This window comes from Meriones unguiculatus, chromosome X (genome assembly GCF_030254825.1).
Source record: "Meriones unguiculatus strain TT.TT164.6M chromosome X, Bangor_MerUng_6.1, whole genome shotgun sequence".
Lineage (NCBI taxonomy): Eukaryota > Metazoa > Chordata > Mammalia > Rodentia > Muridae > Meriones > Meriones unguiculatus.
Window position 1 is genome coordinate 37,643,314 of NC_083369.1, and position 21,128 is coordinate 37,664,441.

The 21,128-nt window shown below is 37.7% G+C and overlaps 1 protein-coding gene across 4 annotated transcripts in view; it reads left to right on the forward strand.

Moving 5' to 3' along the window:
* Positions 1–21,128, forward strand: part of Phf8 (PHD finger protein 8) — a 101,835-nt gene that overhangs the window by 50,875 nt on the left and 29,832 nt on the right. For all 4 annotated transcript variants that reach the window (XM_060375270.1, XM_060375268.1, XM_060375267.1 and 1 more), the window contains 4 exons: positions 6,532–6,710; positions 6,841–6,926; positions 7,460–7,593; positions 8,205–8,515. In XM_060375270.1, the coding sequence (XP_060231253.1) occupies positions 6,532–6,710; positions 6,841–6,926; positions 7,460–7,593; positions 8,205–8,515 (710 nt within the window). The remainder of the gene's footprint in view (positions 1–6,531; positions 6,711–6,840; positions 6,927–7,459; positions 7,594–8,204; positions 8,516–21,128) is intronic.

Consider the following 21,128-nt stretch of genomic DNA (forward strand, 5'->3'; position numbering starts at 1 on the left):
GACAGTGGTTATCTCTAGAAAGTTGGATAAAGGGAGAGAAGAAAACAAAACATTCACTTATATGGAAATTTTTTAATGTTGCATCAGCGTTTCACTCTGTAGTCCAGACTGGCCTGGTATTTGCTTTGTAACTCAGGCTGGCCTTGAACTTGAGGCAATTCTAGCACCCCAGCCCCCAGATGCCAAAGTTACAGATGAGTTCCAACATGCTCATCTTTAAAAATTATTTTAAAAATACGTAAATATTCAGTAGTGAAAGTGTAAAATCCAATGTGAAGCTCCACAACTTCAGAATGGCTACTCTTAACTGTACAGATATTAATTGAGATATATAGAGCATGGATCTGGTTAATTTCATTGTGTAATCTTTTTCAGTAACATGTTATAATTGTTAGAAACATTTTACAAAAGAATAAAGGAAAAGTTGTTAATACAATCATGATCTTGGTAACCAATCAGTCAGTTCGTCCTGAGTTTGGATTCCAGGTCTAATATATATTTACTACTTGACATGGCAAATTAATATTTGGTATTTTAAAAATATCTTTCATATAAATAAATTTACTTTAAGATTTGGAGGTGATTAAATCAGATAATGTATATTTCATTCTTATAAGACATAGTACATAGTATTGTGCACTTAATAAAGGTAGCCTTTACAAATTTGTTGATAAAGAAGAAAATGAAAGATGATGATGATGTGATTATGGCCAGAGTCTTAAGTATGTTGCCTAGAAACTATAATGGATGTAGAGAATCAGAGGGAGAAAAAGGCAAGCGAGAGTTAGCATCAGGAATCTAAGAACATTATCCAGCAGAATTTAAGAACAAAGTGCAAAGTACAGGTGATGTAGGAATACAAAAGGACAGCTAGTCTCTTTATAGAGAAACATTGTCTTCAGATCTTAAGGGAAAGTGTATTAGGTCTACCTGACCAACAAAACAAGGGAAGGAGCAGAGTCTGGAAGAAATGAGATGTCCTTGGGATTTGAGAACTCAGTTGCTAAAGAATACTATTGAAGAGATTGTTGAGCTCTGCCACGTTTTCAGACCTTTTGACAGGTCTCCTGGGTAGGAGACAAATGTGAATACTAAATGATCAGTTACAAATGACTAGTAGGATACAGTATAAAGAGATCTCTGTGCTCCTTCTTGTTCTTGTCCTATTTCTATTAACCTGCCACTGCTGCCAGAGGTATTTTTAAGAGAACTGAGAGGGTATAGAAATTTTCAAGAATAAAGTATATTTGGACTTTTTCCAGTATGAATATATTACAGTATTGAGGTGTAATTGAAACAAGATTGGCTATATGTCATAAATCTTAAAATTTAGCTAGATGATAGATATGTGGGAGTTTATTATACATTTACATTTTTCTATGTGTTTAAACTTTTCATAACTAAAAATTAAAAGATTAGGGTATAAGTAACTGTCATTGAATAGCAGCTATGTATCAAACTATCTTAAGCTGTTTACATACACTATTTTATTTAATCCTTACAGTTCTCAAGGTTAACATAGTTATTCCCATGTTATACATGTGAAAACTTGTGGCCCAAGCATTTTAATTATACTCTTTGTCATCAATGGGCCTTTGCTGTGTAGCAGACTTCGTATTAACATTAACTCTATGAGCTAGAAAATAGGCCAATCAAATAACTAATTCACTGAAAGACATTTTGGCAAAATAGCTATTTGCTAAATATATGGATCTTCTGATTTTACTAGAAACGTTCCATTTTGACTATCTAAAATTATTTACCTTGTGTTAACGGTAATGTAACCTATTCCCTTTGCATATGTGTTGTATATATTATATATAGAGACATATACAATATATGTGCATATATATATATAGTTAAGAGAGAGACAGACACAACACACCACACACACACATTGGGTGGGGGGTGTGTGGTTATTATGTAGCCCTGGCTGGCCTAAGGCTCCCCATGTAGACTGGGCAGGCCATGAACTCACAGAGATCTGCCTGCCTCTGCCTCTAACTGCTGGAATTAAAGGCATGTGCTACCATGCGTGATATGAATTTTTTTTATTAACAGATTTTTCTATATATTATGAGGTACAATGTAATATTGGATAGTGACTGACTCAGTAATTTTTTTAAAAAAGTTTGAATACATTCTGTACTTTGAGATATGTAAGATCATTGTTAATTATATTTATACTGTTATACTATGGAACTTATTCCATTGATAAAACAATAACATTATACCTATTGATTGACCTCTTTTTCCTTTCTATTCTTCCCAGTCTCTGAGTTTCTGTAAAAATAACTCTTAAAAATTATACTTAGTAGTAAGATTTTGTATGGTATAATTTGCATGCAATAAATTAACCTGATTAAGTGCATAATTAATGAAATTTATTAAGTTTATAGAATATTCCATTATTACAGTTCAATTTTAGAACATTTCTTTTACCCTTCTTATTCCAGACTAAAACTATCTTATCACCTACCTCCCCTCTCTCCAGATGCACTCCTCTGTTTCTTCCCAGGGATATCAAACACACATGGCATATCAAGTTACAAGAAGACTAGGCACCTCCCTCAAATTAAGGATAGACAAGGCAACCTGGTAGGAAAGGGGTCTCAAAAGCAGGCAAAAGAGTCAGAGTCAGCAGTCAGCCCCTGCTCCCAGAAGACCTAGGTCAGATCCATACAGGCTCCCTGATTGTTGGTTCAGTCTCTGTGAGCCCCTTTGAGTCCTGATTAGTTGATTCTGTGGGCCAATTTCTTATGATGTCCCCTCTCCTTGCTTCAGTCTTTCCCCTGCCTCTTCTGCAGGATTCCCTGAGGTCTGCCTAATATTTAGCTGCATCTTCTCCCAACAGTTATGGATGAAGCTTCTCTAGTCTACAAATATAATAGAGTATAATTAGGAATTATTTCAATGACGTTTATTTGTTTGTTTATTGCTAGTTATGTTTGATTTTATCCCAGGTCTCTGGGCTATCTAGCCTCTGATTCCTGGACTTCCAGGCAGTATCATACAAGGGCTCTCTCGTATGGCATGGATCTCAAGCTGGACCAGTCGCTGGTTGGCCACTCCCACAATTTCTCTGCCAGCTGTACCCCAGCACATCTTGCAGGGAAGACAAATTGTAGGTTAAAGGTTTTGTGGATGGGTTGCTGTCCCAATCCTCCACTGAAAGCTTTGCCTGGTTACAAAGGTGGTTGGTTCAGGCTCCTTATCTCCCATTAATAGGAGTCTTAACTAGGTTTGCCCTCGTAGATTCCTGGGAGTTTACATTGCACTAAGTTTTTACCTCAGTCCTGAAATATTCCCCCTTCCCCCGCCCAAGTTCCAGCTCTCTCTCCCAGTACTCTCTCCTTCCACCCCACCCTGCAGTAACATATATGCTTCTTTTCATTTAGGATATATGTTTGAGATTCATTTATAATATAGGAAAGAACTGATACTAGTTGTTTCATTTTATTATTGAATAGTATTACTTTTCTGGATATGCCACATTTTTCATAATCATTTGGATTGTTTGTCTTCTGAATAATGGTGCTGTGGATATTCATGTTCAGTGCTTTGGTTTTGCATATGTACATCTGTGGTATGTGTGCACGTGTATGTTTATGCACACTTGAATTAGCCAGCTTGCTCTGGAAATTCCCTGTCTATGCTTCCTACATCTAGGGATTACAGTCAGCTATCACAGGCCCACTTGATATTTACATGGGTACTGGGAATCTGAATTTCTACTGAATCATTTCCCTAGCCCCATGTTCAAGTTTTTATATAGGTATACATTTTGGTTTCAGGAAGTGGCTAAAAATTATTTCAAAGTGTATGTGTGTTTCATTTTACATTTTTGACCAGCCATCCTAAAGTGGGATCTGCTCTGTATTCTATATGATTCACTTGAGACCTGGTTTTAGAGTTAAGGGGTATGGTTTGTTAGAACCAGCATGCACTTAATTGTTTACTTGTAATGTATGGTTTGGCATTGTTTCTCTTATTTTAAAATATTTTTGAATAGAGTCTCTTGTAGTTCAAGCTGGCCACAAAATTGCAGTATAGCTGAAACTGCCTTTGAACTCCTGATACTTCTGTCTCCACCTTCCAGGTGCTTGGAGTACAGAAGTGTACCACTATGCAAGGATCATTGAATGTTTCTTTTGAAACACACACACACAAACACACACACACACACACACACGTACACACACATGCAGGTATCTGTGGAAGCCAGAAGAGGGCATCTGATCCCTTGGAGCTAGAGTTACAGATTATTGTGAGTCACCTAGCTGAGATTCAAACTTATATCCTCTGCAAGAGCAGTAGCTGCTCTTACTGCTTAGCCATCTGTCTAACCTTATGTGTTGTTGTTTTAAAATAAAGATTATGGAGTGTTTGTTTTGTTTTGGGCTGTTGTGGATGGAACTCAGAGCCTCATGCATACTAGACAAGTGCTGTACTACTGAGTTACATTCCTAACCCCCAAATATCTTATAGTTACTCTTAACTATAAAAATACCTTGTATATTTATATGTAAGATATTTATATACATATACGTAAATATATATGTATTTATATACATGTATATGTAAGATATTTGTGTGTATATATTTATATACATACACATATATCTTACATATAAAATATCTTGTATCTCTTACTGTGTAATGTTTTATGATACATCTACATGTGAAATGAATACCAACCTTAAAATAATTAACATATCTATAGAATTAGAAAGTTTCAAGTGCAGGACAATATGGCTGATTAAATAATCTATAAGACCTCTAGAACTTACTCATCCTACCTAAGTGCAACTTTGTACCGCCTAACCAATATCTCTCCCACCTCACCTTGTCTCTCATAACCACCATTGTACCCTTTACTTAAACAAAATTCTGACTTTTAAAAAATCCTATATAAAAGTTAGATCATGTATTTTCTTTTTCTGTATGGCTTGTTTCATTTAGCATAATGTGATGCTGCAGATGTATCCATACTATCAAAACTAATCAGATTTTTTTCTTTGTAGCCCGGGCTAACCTCAAATTCACCATCTTCCTACCTTAGCCTCTGGTGTACAGGGATGATAGATGTACCCCACCATATCTGAATCAGTGTGGTTTGGGTTTGGATTTGCCTAGTGACTAAAGATATGGAATATATTTTTGTGAAATTGTCATTTGTATATCACAGTTGTATATATTGTATATATTTGGATCTTTTGCTTGTTTTAAAATTATCTTAATTACTCTCATCTAAGAGTTCTTTAAATATTCCTTAGTAAAGGTACAAATCTTTACTAAATAAATTGTTTGCAAATATTTTTCAGTCTTTGGCATGTCTGCCTTCCTCTTTTCTTTAATATTGAGGCAGATCTTTGCTATGTATCCTAGCGTATAGGTCTTGAGCTCATCCGCCTTCCCTCAGTCTGCTGAGTGCTGAAATTACAGGCATGTGCTACTATGTCTACTCTGACTTTTTTTTTTTAAGATAAAAAGTTTTAAAGTTTGTTCAATTCTAGGTCACAAAGATATTTTCCTGTGTTTCCTTCTAGTAGTTGCTTTTACTTCTTTGTGATATATTTTGTATTATCGTTATATGTAAAGTGAGGGTAATGGTTCATTAGTTTGTTTATATATTAATAAATTACCAGTTAACTCAGCATCCTTTGTTAAAAGAACAATCCTTTTCTCCTATCAGATTGCCTTGTGATAAAATGAATTGACCATAATTTAATTATGTATTCTAGATTCTTAATTTTGTTCCATTCATGAACTTACATCCATTCTTTATTTATTTAATACTTTTATTTTTTTTAAAGACAGTGTCTTTTTATTTTGTTTTGTTTTGTTGTGAGACAGGGTTTCTCTGTGTATTTCTGGCTATCCTGGAATGTGCTCTGTAGACTAGACTGGCCTCAAATGCAGTTCTGCTTGCCTCTGCCTCCTGCGTGCTGGGATTACAGATGTATGCCACTGTACCTGGATAATTTTCGCAAATTTAGTCTCAATATGATCAGCTAAACAAGACCTGCACAATGACCACAGCAGTTGTCATCACAACATGAATGACAGCAATCACATAAGATCTCAAACCGAGAAAAAGAGCTATAGTCAAGAGAGACTCAATCTTCTCCAGGAATTAGGCTCCAAATAGGTTATCCAGTCCAGTATGATCAGCCCCAAACACATAAACATACAAACAGCACTAAATGGACTCAGTAAGCTGTATTTACATGTATATATGTGTGTATGTTATTATTGTAACATGAGCAACAATAAGAAGTTATAAATTTGAAAGGGAGTAGGGACAATATGAGTGGAGAGTGTTAGTGAAAGTGATGTAAATATGGTACTTGTATACATGTCAGTTTTTACAAAAATAAAGAGATTTTGATAAGGATTATACTGCACAGTCACTTAGGGAGAATTGCCTTTGGGGGAGAGTAATGAGTAGGGATTGAGGCCAGAGATTTGCATATGTTAAGCATGTATTCTACCATGACTCATTTTATGGTCTTGTTCTAATATTTCTAGTACCAAGAGATTAAAGAGCTTATCCAAGTCTCGGAGAACAAAAATTGCAAAGAAGGTAGACAATGCAAGGCCGGTAGCAGAACAGGTCATGGCAGGTGGATTTGACCTGGATTCAGATGATGAGCTGCAGATTGACGAGAGACTGGGAAAGGAAAAGGCGAGCCTGTTAATACGATCAAGTATGTTTCTGTTTTATTTCTTCCCTGACCTGACATTTCATATTTGTATTTTTGTTGTGTTTCCTTTGAGTGTTTGATTCAGATACATTATAATCTTAGCCTCATACTAATAAATTACCTTATATTTTAGAATTTCCCCGGAAGTTGCCCCGTGCAAAGCCTTGCTCTGACCCCAACCGAATTCGTGAACCTGGAGAAGTTGAGTTTGACATTGAGGTAGGAGCATGCCCTGGATCTGGCATAGAGACAATGATATTGTGCATTTAATTTCTGAAATATTTACAAGATAAAAGATTTCATGCTAGGCTAGGGATATTCTTCACTGTAGAGCACTTGCTTATCATATGCAAAGCCTTGGATTCAATTTCTGTCCTACAGAAAATCAAATTGATGCTAAATTGTGACTAGCCTTTAAGTGGAAGATTATAATTTAATTAAGATATCTTTAAATCCTTTAATAAAGAACAAATACAAGGCAGTATCACTTAGCAAAAAGAATATCTGATTTGAAGTTCATGATGAGTCCTTTCACAAATTCTTTTACTTCATTGGTCCCTAGATTGCTCCTCTGTCGAATAGGAATCATAGTACTTTACAAAGATGGTAATAAAGTTTAAAATGAAAGGATAAATACGTTGTGTTATAAATGGTCTATATTTAGGATGTTAGGACTCACAATGTCAACCCTGTATTAGAAACTTTTCAGACCCACCCTGTACAATTGAGGCAGTATGCTCTTTCCTTAACAGGAGGACTATACAACAGATGAGGACATGGTGGAAGGGGTTGAAAGCAAGCTTGGGAATGGGAGTGGAGCTGGTGGAATTCTTGATCTACTTAAGGCCAGCAGGCAGGTGGGGGGACCTGACTATGCTGCCCTCACGTGAGTAATCTCCATTTCTTAGGATATAAAAAGAGTACCACCCAAAGGATTAGGCCAGCTAATTATTTATTAAGCATTTTTATTTGTTTTAGGTTTTTGAGACAGGGTCTCTTTATTTAGCCCATGCTGGTCTGGAACTCCTACTCCTTCTCCCTTGCCACCAAGTGAGTGCTGCTTATTATAGGCATGTTCCACCATGCCCAACTTACTGAACCAAATAAACAGCTAATTTGCTAACAAGGATATTTATGTTGAAAAAATAATGTGAATGTGAATGTCACTGTCCTTAGAATCTGAAAGTGACAGGATATGGAGACTAGAGGAAGAATCAATTTTAAGCACAATGAAATGGGCCAGGGGAGAGTCATAGAAAGAAAATTGTTAATAAAAAGGAAATAATGCAGCATAGATAATTCTGTGTCTTCTCATTGCTTGTCTTTAGAGAGATTTGAGGTAAAACTAACTTTTCATGAAAACAGTTATTTTCTTCATTCTTAACCATGGATAGTTCTCTCCTTTGTAACACCTTGACTGCCATACCTGAATGTTCTGACAACTGGTTTCTTCTGACTAGAATAACTTCCCTAGTGTTTCTCCTCTGTCCTTTACAGTGAGGCCCCAGCCTCCCCCAGCACTCAAGAGGCCATCCAGGGCATGTTATGTATGGCCAACCTGCAGTCCTCATCATCCTCACCAGCTACCTCCAGCCTGCAGGCTTGGTGGACCGGAGGGCAAGACCGAAGCAGTGGGAGCTCCAGCAGTGGGCTGGGCACTGTGTCTAACAGTCCTGCTTCCCAGCGCACCCCAGGGAAGCGTCCCATCAAGAGACCAGCATACTGGAGAAATGAGAGTGAAGAAGAGGAGAATACCAGTCTTGATGAGCAAGACAGCTTGGGAGCATGCTTCAAGGATGCTGAATATAGTAAGAACCTATTAAAATATGGGGCTAGTTCAGAAGGGTTCCCTTTAACCCAGTTTCAATCCTAACTTTTAAGAGAAGACAGGCCATACCTTAAGCTAGATACTTATTTTTTTTCCTGAACCATGTTTTCTTGTTCTGTAAAGTGGGGGGTATCTGTATCCCCATAAGTAATTATAAGAATTAGAGATTATACTTATACCTAGCACTAGGCCCTTGATGGCTTACTTATGAATAGCCTCCAATGTAGTATAGTTCTCTTATACTACATCAGACACTATATGTCTGGTTTTGGTACTATTCACCTTTTCCTTCAGCAAACTCTCTTCTTGCTTATTTGACTGTCACTGTCTGTATTTGTTAATGGTCTGTGTTAACAAGTTCATTGCTTACAAAGGTATATACCATCAACTCTCCATAACTGAGCATTCCATATCCATAGCTTCATCCATAGATCAAATGTGAGAAAAATTACATTTGTACTTAATATACAGACTCTTCTATCCATTTTCCTCTAACTTGTATAGTATAACTATTTACATTCAAAGTATGCATGATGAATGGCATGGAGTATATGTAAATGCAATAACATTTTATAGGAGGAATTTTTAATTGAATTTTTATTTTTTATATTAATTACAGTTTATTTATTTTGTATCCCAGCTGTAGACTCCACCCTCATCCCCTCCCAATCCCACCCTCCCTCTCTCATCTCCTCCTATACCCCTCTCTAAGTCCACTGATAAGGGATGTCCTTCTCCCCTTCCATCTGACCCTAGCTTATCAGGTCTCATCAAAACTGGCTGCATTGTCCTCCTCTGTGGCCTGGCAAGGCTGCTCCCCCATCAGGTGGATGCAGTCAAAGAGCTAGCCATTGAGTTCATGTCAGAGAAAGTCCCTGTTCCCTTTACTAGAGAACCCACATGTATGCTGAGATGCCATGGGCTACATCTGAGCAGGGACTGTAGATTATATCCATGAATGGACCTTGGTTGGAATATCAGTTTCAGAAAAGACCCCTGTGCCCAGATATTGTGGTTCTGTTGTTCTCCTTATGGCGCTCCTGTCCTTTCCAGGTCTTACTATCTCCCCCTTCTTTCCTAAGATTCCCTGCACTCTGCCCAAAGTTTGTTTGTAGTCTTAGAATCTGCTTTGATACATTGCTGGGTAGAGTCTTTCAGAGGCCCTCTATGGTAGGTTCCTGTCCTGTTTCCTGTTTTCTCCTTTCAATGTCTATCCCGTTTGCCTTTCTGAGTGAGGATTGATCATCTTACCCAGGGTCCTTCTTGCTTTAAGTGTACAGATTTCAGTATTTTTATCCTGTATTATATGTCTAGGATCCACTTATAAGTGAGTATAAACCATGTGTGTCTTTCTGCTTCTGGGATAACTCATTCAGGAAGATCTTTTCTAGATCCCACCATTTGCCTGCAAATTTCATGATTTCCTTGTTTTTAATTGCTGAGTAGTATTCCATTTTGTAAATGTACCACAATTTCTGTATCCATTCCTCCATTGAGGGACATCTGGGTTGTTTCCAGTTTCTGGCTATTAAGAATAAAGCTACTACGAATATGGTTGAGCAAAATGTCCTTGCTGTATAGTTGAGTATCTTTCAGATCTATGCCTAGAAGTGGTATAGATGGATCTTGAGGAAGCAGTATTCCTAATTTTCAGAGAAAGTGCCAGATTGATTTCCAAAGTAGTTGTACAAGTTTACATTCCCACCAGCACTGGAGGAGGGTTCCCCTTTCTCCACATCTCTCCAGCATGTATTGCCACTTGAGTTTTTGATCTTAGCCATTCTGATTGGAGTTAAGGTGAAATCTCAGGGTCATATTGATTTGCATCTCCCTGATGACTAAGGATGTTGAGCATTTCTTTAAGTATTTCTCTGCCATTCACTATTCCTCTACATAGAATTCTCTGTTTAGCTCTGTACCCCATTTTTTAATTGGATTACTTGATTTGTTCCCTTTTAACTTCTTGAGTTCTTTATATATTCAGGATATGAGCCCTCTGTCAGATATAGGCTTAGTGAAGATCCTTTCCCAATCTGTAGGCCGTCCTTTTGTTCTGATGACAGTGTCCTTTGCTTTACAGAACCTTTTCAGTTTCATGAGGTCCCATTTATTGATTGTTGATCTTAGAGCCTGTGCTGTTGGTGTTCTGTTTCAGAAACTGTCTCCTGTGCCAATGAGTTCTAAGCTCTTATGTTGAGGTCTTTGATCCATTTGGACTTCATTTTTGTGTGGGGCGATAAATATGGATCTATTTGCATTTTTCCACATGCAGACATCCACTTAGACCAGCACCATTTGTTGAAGATTCTATCTTTTTTCCACTTTATGGTTTTGGCATCTTTGTCAAAAAATCAATTATCCATAGATGCATGGATTTATTTTGGGGTCTTGAATTGATTCCCTTGATCCTCCTTTCTGTTTTTATGGCAGTACCATGCAGTTTTTATTACTATTGCTCTGTAGTACAGTTTGAGATCAGGGATGGAGATACCTCCAGACAATTGGTTGTTGTATAGGATCGTTTGGCAATTCTTGGTGTTTTGTTTTTCCATATGAAGTTGAGAATTGCTCTTTCAAGTTCTATAAAGAATTGAGTTGGTATTTTGATGGGAACTGCATTGAATCTGTAGATTGCCTTTGGCAGAATGGCCATTTTCACTATGTTAATCCTACTGATCCACAAGCACAGGAGATCTTTCCATCTTCTGGTATCTTCTTCAATTTCTTTCTTCAGGGACTTAAAGGTTTTTTTTTTTTTTTTTTTTTTTTTTTTTTTTTTTTTTCAAACAGGTCTTTCACTTGCTTGGTTAGAGTCACCCCAAGGTACTTTATGATATTAGTGGCTATTGTGAATGGTGTCGTTTGCCTAATTTCTTTCTCGGCCCTTTTGTCTTTTGGTATACTTTTTAGTCTTTTTGTATACCTTTTGGTAAAAAGAGGGCTTCTGATTTTTTTTGAGTTAATTTTGTATCCAGCCACTTTGCTGAATGTGTTTATAAGCTGAAGGAGTTCTCTGGTTGAATTTTTGGGGTCACTCGAATATACTATCATATCATCTGAAAATAGTGATACTTTGACTTCTTCCTTTCTGATTTGTATCTCCTTGATCTCCTTTATTTGTCTTATTGCTCTAGCTAGGACTTCAAATACTGTGTTGAAAAGTATGGAGAGAGTGAGCAGCCTTGCCTTGTCCCTGATTTCAGTGGGATTGATTTAAGTTTCTCTTCATTTAGTTTGATGTTGGCTATAAGCTTGATGTAGATTGTCTTTACTATGTTTAGGTATGTGCCTTGTATCCCTGATCTCTCTAAGACTTTAAACTTGAATGGGTGTTGGATTTTGTCAGATGCTTTTTCAGCATCTAAGGAGATGATCATGTGGTTTTTCTCCTTCAGTTTGTTTATGTGGTAGATTACATTGATGGATTTCTGTATATTGAACCACCCCTGCAAGCCTGGGTTGAAGCCAACTTGGTCATGGTGGACGATATCTTTTATATGTTCTTGGATTCAGTTTGTCAGTATTTTATTGAGTATTTTTGCATGAATGTTCATAAGAGAGATAGGTCTGAAGTTCCCTTTTTTGGTTGAGTCTTTGTGTGGTTTAGGTATCTAGGTGACTTGGCTTCATAGAATGAATTTGATAGTGTTCCTTTTGTTTCTATTTTGTGAAATAGTTTGAAGAGAATTGGAGTTAGCACTCCTTAGAAAGTCTGGTAGAATTCTGCACTGAAACCATCTGGCCCTGGGCTTTTTTTGGAAGGGAGACTTTTGATGACTGCTTCTATTTCCTTGGGGGATATAGGACTATTCAATCTTTCTGCCTGATCTTGATTTAATTTGTAAAATGGAATTTATCAAGAAAATTGTCCATTTCCTTTGGATTTTCAAATTTTGTGGCGTATAGGCTTTTGTAGTATGACCTAATGATTGTTTGGATTTCTTCAGTGTCTGTAGTTATGTCCCCCTTTTCATTTCTGATTTTGCTGATTTGGATAGATTCTCTCTACTTTTTAGTTAACTTGGCTAAGGGTTTGTCTATCTTGTTGATTTTTCTCAAAGAACCAGCTTTTTGTTTCATTGATTCTTTGAATAGTTTTATTTGTTTCTAATTGATTGATTTCAGCCCTGAGTTTGATTATTTCCAGCCTTCTGCTCCTCTTGGGTGTATCTGCTTCTTTTTTTTCTAGGGTTTTCAGTTGGGCCATTAAGTTACTTGTATGTGATGTTACAAGTTTCTTCTTGAAGGCACTTAGTGCTATAAATTTTCCTCTGAGCACTGCTTTCAACGTGTCCCATAAATTTGGGTATGTTGTGCCTTCATTTTCATTGAGTTCTAGGAAGTCTTTAATTTCTTTCCTTATTTCTTCCTTAACCCAGCTGTCATTGAGTAACAAGTTGTTCAGTTTCCATGTGCATTTAGGTTTTTGGTTATTTCCATTGTTGTTGATGTCCAGCTTTATTCCATGGTGATCAGATAGGATACAAGGGATTGTTTCAATCTTCTTGTATCTGCTGAGGCTTGCTTTGTGACCAACTTATATGGTCTATTTTGGAGAAGGTTCTACAAGGTGCTGAAAAGAAGGTATATTCTTCTTAATTTGGGTGAAAATTTCTGTAGACATCTAATAGGTCCATTTGATTTAGGACCCCTGTAAGTGCCTTTATTTCCCAATGTAGCTTCTGTCTAGATGATCTGTCCCTTAGTGAAAGTGGAATGTTGAAGTCTTCCACTATTAAGGTGTTAAGATCGACATGCAGTTTAAGCTTTAACAATGTTTCATTTACAAATATAGGCACTCTTGTATTGGGGGCATAGATGTTCAGAATTGTGATATCCTCCTTTGATGAGAATGAAGTGCCCCTCCTCATCTTTTTTGATTAATTTTGGTTGAAAGTCTCTTTTATTAGATATTAGGATAGCTACCTCAGCTTCTTTTCTGGGTCCATTTGCTTGAAAAACATTTTTCCAGCCCTTTACTCTGAGGTAGTGTTTATCTTTGTTGCAGAGGTGTGTTTCTTGGATGCAGCAGGATGTTGGATCCTGTTTCTGCAACCATTCTGTTAGTCTGTGTTTTTTTATTGGAAAGTTGAGTCCATTGATGTTGATAGATAATAGTGACCAATGAATAAAAGTTATTGTGGAGTTGGTCATGTTACTGTGATTCATTGCTTGTTTTCTTTAAATTTTTGCTGTGAAAGTTATCTGTATCCTGTTTTCTTGGGTGTAGTTGTTTTCGTTGGATTAGAGTTTTCCTTCTAGTATCTTCTGTAGGGCTGGGTTGCTGTGTAGATATTGTTTAAATTTAGTTTTGTCATGTAATATTTTGCTTTTTCCATCTATGTTGATGGAAAGCTTTGCTCGGTAGAGTAGTCTGGATTGGCTTTTGTGGTCCCTTACAGTCTGCACGACATCTGCCCAGGCCCTTTTGGCTTTCATAGTTTCTGTTGAAAAGTCTGGTGTGATTCTGATAGGTCTACCTTTATATGTTACTTATCCTTTTTCCCTTGATGCCTTTAATATTTTTTTCTTTGTTCTGTTGGTTTAGTGTTTTGATTATGATGTGACGTGATGTGTTTCTCTTCTGGTCTAGTCTATTTTCTGTTCTGTAGGCCTCTTGTATGTTTATGGACATCTCTTTCTTTAAGTTGGGAAAATTTTCTTCTATGATTTTCTTAAAAATATTTTCTGGATCTTGGAGCCTGGAATCTTCTTTTTCATCTATTCTTATTATTCTTAGATTTTTGTCTTTTCATGGCGTCCTTGATTTCTTGACTGTTTTGTATTTGGGACTTTTCTGAATTTACTTTTGCTTTGAGAAAATTATCAATTTCAGCAAGTGTATCTTCAGCACCTGTGATTCTCTCTTCCATCTCTTGTATTCTGTTGGTGATGCTTACCTTTGTAGTTCCTGATCTTTTCTCTAAGTTCTCCACTTCCAGGGTTTTCTCTGTTTGTGTTTTCTTTATTGCTTCTAATTCTATTTTCTTACCTTGAACCATTTCCTTTCCTTCCTGCCTTTCTATGATGGCGTCAATTTTTGTTTGTTTATTTCCTCTCTATATTTCCTCTCTATTTCTTTGGCTGAATTTGCCTGTACTTCTTTGAGAGCTTTGTTCATTTCTTCTTTATTTGCCTCCACTTGTGTGGTTATTTCTCTGAGAGATTTGTTTGTTTCTTTTTTATGTGCCTCTAATAACTGGATAAGCATAGCTTTAAAGTCATTTTCCTGTGTTTCCAATGAATTGAAATATCCATTGATTTGGGGGGTTGTTGGTGGAGCCATGATGGATTCTTGTTGGATGTGTTCTTATGCTGACCTGACCATCTGCTTATCTGTAACCTTCACTCTTTGTTCCTGGAATCTATACTTCAGACTGGGTCTGTCTTTCTCTGGTGTCTGGAGTATTCTTCAGGACAGTGAGAAAAGTCCACTGGTTTGAGAGTATGCATTGGTGTTTCAGCTGTACCTAAGGGCGTACCTACAGTCCTTAGCTGTACCTAAGGACTGCTGGCGCAGAATCACAGTTGCGGGGGAGTAACCGTGTGTGTGTGTGTGTGTGTGTGTGTGTGTGTACACATGTGTGCATGGAAGTATGTCTTGAAGGACAGAGTGTTAAAGAGTGGATGCTTGGAATATGTCGGGGGTACAGGCACAGGAGGTGGTGTGGATGTTAGCGCTGTTCACAGGTGCAGTTTGCAGGCGCTGTTTGCAGATGCAATGCACCTGTGCCAGTTTCCTGAATACCTCAGTGGTCTACAGTCCTGTCATACTGTCGTTTTGATATTCAGATCTGTCTGGGCTCCAGGAGTTGTTTGCCTGAACTTCACTGGTAGACCTGCAGAGCAGGGGCTTCAATGTTGATAATGCTGTCCCAAGAATACCTATGTTGTCGCGGAACTTGGGGGCTGGTGTTGTGGTCCACTGGTAGTTCATTCCCCTCCCTCGGCAGAACTAGGAGGCTGCTGGAACAGTTGTCTTCTGGAAGACCCTGGGTAGCTGCGACCCTGGTTGGCTTGGTGAAGCTGCCGGCACTGCGCTTTGTGCTAGGAGCTGTGAGCACTGTGGACCGGACACTGCTCTTTGTGACAGGCGCCGTGTGCTACTTCTGAAGCCTCCGCCTCCACCAAGGAGAGAGAAGGGAGGCCTGTCGAGGGGAAGTGCCAGGAATTGAGAATTCTCTGTCTCAAATCTCAAGCAGGGGGTTCTGTCTGGGACGAGCCAGCACTGTGCTCTGTGCTAGGAGCTGTGTGTACTATGGGCTGCTTCTGTTGCCTCCACCACTGCCTCCGCTGCCTCCTGCAGTAGAGTAGGGAGGCCTGTTAAAGGGGAAGTGGCTAGGAATTGAGCCCCCAAGAGAATTCCTCAGAGAAGCCCGTGGTTGACCTGAATCCTAACGGTCTCAACTCAGGGTTTGTCCCCTTTCTTCCTGGAAGCCTCAGTGTTGATGTTCTCATTTCAGCTGCCCCTCCACTCACCAATTTTGGGGTTTCAGATCCTCTGCCCCTCGATAAGGTACACGCTGGTCGCCGCCATCTTGGATCTCCTTATAGGAGAAATTTAAGCACACATAGGTTTTGGTTGGTGGAGGACATTCTGGAATTGGTTCCCTTCAGGTATTGATGAAATGACCTTCATTGAACTTTGCATATTTAAGAAAGAAGTCCTAAAATTATGTTCTTAGAAGGGTGATTTTTGGAATGATATAATAAATAAAGCACTGGCTTATATAATATAGGTAACAATAGTGTTGGTTTTTCTTTTACTGTTTTCAAAATTATATAAATATAATTTTCATTGTCTGAGACCAAAAAAAAGAAAAAAGAAACAGAGAAAGCCAAAATTCTGTAGACCTGATATTCTTCCTTCTGATTCCATTTCCTTTTGTTGTGTTCATGCAATTTACATGTAGACATATGTAGACAGAGTATAGTTTTGTTTAATGTGTGTGGCTTTACAGTTTGCTTGGATATCTTTCAACATCAGAACAAGGAGATCTGCTTCAATGAGTAGAAGTTTGCTGGCTGCAAAGTATTTTGTACCATCATAATGTTTAATCACCCCCCTATTTGATTGACATTTAAGTTGTTCTTAAGTTTTTTTTTATAGCATTGAAAACCCTTGCAATAATCTTTTATGTCCATTTATCAGTAAATGTCTCTCTAGAATAGAAATACTTATTGTGTTGAAGATTGTTTGAGATATATATGATAGTGTCAAACTATGTTTCAAAAGAATGATTTATGAATAGTGTATGAAAAGACCTTTTCTCTTAAAATCTTACCAGCAGTGGACAGTATGAGCCATTAAGATTCCAGAGCTAAATGTGGTTTTTGCTTGCTTCTTTGCTCACCCTTCTTTCTTCAACTGTTTTTCTTTTCAAATGTTTTTTTCTTAGTGATTTGTAGTAGTTCTTTTCTCAGTGGTTTTTCCTCATTGTTTTCTTGTTTTGTTTTTTTGTCATACTGAGGATTGAACTCAGTGCTTTTGTGTACTAGGCAAGTACTCTACCATTGAACTCTATTCTTTGTTTTTTTGGAAACAAGGTTTTTCTGTGTAGCTCTGGCTGTCCTGGGACTCTGTAGACCAGGCTGGCCTAGAACTCAGAAATCCACCTCCTTAGTGCTGAGATTAAAGGTGTGTGCCATCACCACCTGGCTTCTTTTTAGGATGTCTTATTCTTTGTTACATTACTTTTCATATATTTTGGCTATGCTAATTTTTCTTCCTTTTTTTCTGTTAGAGAGGAGCATTGTTTTTGTTTTTGTTTTTGTTTTTGTTTTTTCTCATGTCTGTTCAGGCCTCATAAAGTTGAGATCTGCTGGGGAGAAAACAAAGACAAGATCCAAGAAGTAGAGAATTTTTCTAGTCCTTGCTACCATTTGACTAAATAGCACAAGATAGCCTCAAACTTGTGATCCTCCTGACACAGAGTATACATCTAAACTGCAAGCAAGAGACAGAGCACTGGGCATGACACAAATATGTTGAAACCTCATCACCCATTCCCAGTGACCCCTAACAAAGCCACACCACCTAATATTTCCCAACAGTTCCACCAATTGGGGATCAAATATTGAACCAATGTATATGTAGTACATTCTCATTCAAACTACCACAGAAATCTGATAACATTTCTATCAGGATTATCAGGTCTTACGTTTAAGTCCTAAATCCATTTGGAGTTGACATTTGTGCAGGGGGAAAGATGAAAATCAAGTTTTATTCTTCTACTTGTAGCTATCCAGTTTGACCAGCTGCCTTTTCTCTAATGATTGTTATTGGATTCTTTGTCAAAACTCAGGTGTGTTTATTTGTGAATGTTCATTTTAATCTGTTGATCAGTGAGTCTCAGTTTTATGTCAATAACATGCTATTTTCATTAGTGCAGCTCTGTAGTATGATTTGACACTTTGGATGGTGGTATCTCCAGATAAATTTGTTGTTATTTGGGACTTTTACACTATCCTTGGACTTCTGTGTTTCCCTTATGAAATTTAAGATTGTTTTTTAATTTCTATGAAGAATTGTGTTGGAATTTTGATGGGGTCGGAATTGTGTTGAATTTGTAGGTTGATTTTTGACAGGATGGCTGTTTTCTTTTTTTAATTAATTAATTTTTTATTAATTACAGTTTATTCACTTTGGATCCAAGCTATAGCCCTCTCCCTTGTCCCCTCCCAATCCTATCCTCCCACCCTTTCCTCCTTCCATGCTCCTCCTCAGTGCACTGATAGGGGAGGTCCTCCTCCCCTTACCTATGACACCAGCCTATCAGGTCTCATCAGGACTGGCTGCATTGTCTTCCTCTGTGTCCTGATAAGGCTGCTCCCCATCAGGGGGAGGTGATCAAAGAGCCAACCACTGAGTTCATGTCAGAGAAAGTCCCTGTTCCCCTTACTAGGGTACCCACTTGGAGACTGAGCTGCCATGGGCTATATCTGTGCAGGGGTTCTAGGTTATCTCCATGCATGGTCCTTGGTTGGAGTATCAGTCTCAGAAAAGACCCCTGTGCCTAGAATTTTTGGTTCTGTTGCTTCCCTCCAGATCTTTCATTTCCTCTTTCTTTCCTAAGATTCCGTGTACTCTGCCCAAAGTTTGGTTATGAGCCTCAGCATCTGCTTTGACAGACTGCTGGGTAGAGTCTTTCATAGGCCCTCTGTGGCGAGCTTCTGTCCTGTTCCCTGTTTGCTCCCTCTTTCAATGTCTTTCCTCTTTGCCTTTCTAAATGAGGATTGATCATCTTACCTAGGGTCCTTTTGCTTAGTTTCTTTAGGTATACAGATTTTAATATGTTTTTCCTATATTATATGGCTAATATCCACTTATAAGTGAGTATATACCATGTGTATCTTTCTCCTTCTTGGATACCTCAAGAGGGTGATCTTTTCTAGTTCCTACCATTTGCCTGTAAATTTCACAATTTCCTTGTTTTTAATTGTTGAGTAGTATTTTATTGTGTAAATGTATCACAATTTCTGCCTCCATTCCTCTGTTGAGTGACATCTGTGTTGTTTCCAGCTTCTGACTATTACAAATAAAGCTGCTGTGAACATGGTTGAGCAAATGTCCTTGTTGTATAGTTGAGCATATTTTGAATATATGCCTAGGAATGGTATAGCTGGATCTTGAGGACGCACTATTACTAATTGTTTAAGAAAGTGCCAGATTGATTTCCAAAGTGGTTGTACAAGTTTACATTCCCACCAGCAATGAAGAATGGTTTCCCTTTCTCCACATACTCTCCAGGATGTGTTGTTACTTGAGTTTTTCATCTTAGCCATTCTGATGGGTGTAAGGTGGAATCTCGGGTTTGTTTTGATTTGCGTCTCCCTGATGAGTAATTACATTGAACATTTCTTTTACTGTTTCTTTGCCATTCGATATTCCTCTATTGATAATTCTCTGTTTAGCTTTGCACCCCATTTTTAATTGAATTACTTGATTTGTTGCTATTTAACGTCTTGAGTTCTTTATATATTATGGATATAAGCCCTCTGTCAGATAAAGGGTTAGTGAAGAACCTTTCCCAGTCTGTAGACTGTCCTTTTGTTCTGATGACAGTGTCCTTTACTTTATAGAAGCTTTTCAGTTTCATGAGGTCCCATTTATTGATTGTTGATCTTAAGCCTGTGCTGTTGGTGTTTCATTCAGGAAGTTGTCTCCTGTGTCAATGAGTTCAAGGCTCTTGCCCGCTTTTTCTTCTAACAAGTTTAGTGTATCTGGTTTTATGTTGAATTCTTTGATCCACTTAACTTTAGTTTTGTGCAGGGTGACAAATATGGATCTCTTTGCATTTTTCTACATGTAGACACCCAGTTAGACCAGCACCATTTGTTAAAGATGCTATCTTTTTTTCCATTGTGCTGTTTTGGTTTCTTTGCAAAAATCGAGTATCCGTAGGTGTGTGGGTTTATTTCTGGGTCTTCTATTCAATTCCATTGATCCACCATTCTGTTTTTATGCCAGTACCATGCAGTTTTATTACTATTGCTCTGAGGACAGCTTGAGATCAGGGATGCAGATACCTACAGATGACCTGTTGTTGTACAGGATAACGTAATGAGATGATTCTGTGGTTTATGTCCTTCAGTTTATTTATGTTGTGGATTATGTTTATTGTGTTTTGTATGTTGAATTATCTCTTTATTTCTGGAGTAAAGCCAACTTGATCATGGAGGATAATCTTTTTGATATGTTCTTGAATTCTGTTTGCAGTTATATTGGGTATTAAGGGTCCATTGCATTCCATTCAAATTTTAGAGCCAACTTTTCTGCTTCTGCAAAATTGTTTTGAAAGGGATTGCATTGAATATGTAGATCACTTTGGGGACTATTATTGTCACAACAATGTTAAGACATACAATCTTCGAGGTCTTAATCTAAGATTGGGTGTCTTTTTATCTATTTTTCCCTTGTGGTTTTTCACCTCTTATACTTCCTTTGTTAGATATAGATAGCCCTTCTTATTTTTTGATATTACTATAAATGGAATTTTCTTAGTTTTTTTATTTTATTTTTATATTAATCATAGGTTGTTTACTTTGTATCCCAGCCATAGCCGCCTCCCTCATTCTCTTCCAATCCTACCCTCCCTCCCTTATCTCCTCCCTGCCCCCTTTCAAGTCTACTGCTAGAGGAGGTCCTCCTCCCCTTCCAAAGATTTATATATTTTTTTGTATCCAATGTTCTGTCTGCATGTACACCTTCATGCCACAAGAGGGCGCCCAATCTCATTGTAGACAGTTGTGAACTACCATGTGGCGGCTGGGAATTGAACTCAGCATCTCTAGAAGAGCACCCAGTGCTCTTAACCTCTGAGCCATCTCTCCAGACCCTTAAATGGAATTTTCTTAATTTCCTTTATGGTTTATTTATTACTAATTACTTTATTAATTAATAGAAGCACGATTCTTGTGTTGGTCATACTTTTCAACTTTGTAGAAGTCTTTTATTAGCTGTAATCCCCCCCCAACCCAACTATGGTGGGTTCTGATTTTATTTTCTCCTTTCCAATTTGGTTTTCCTTTTTAAAATTTTACACCGATATTTAATTAGTTTTGTTTAGAAGCAGGAATTTATCAATTTCCTT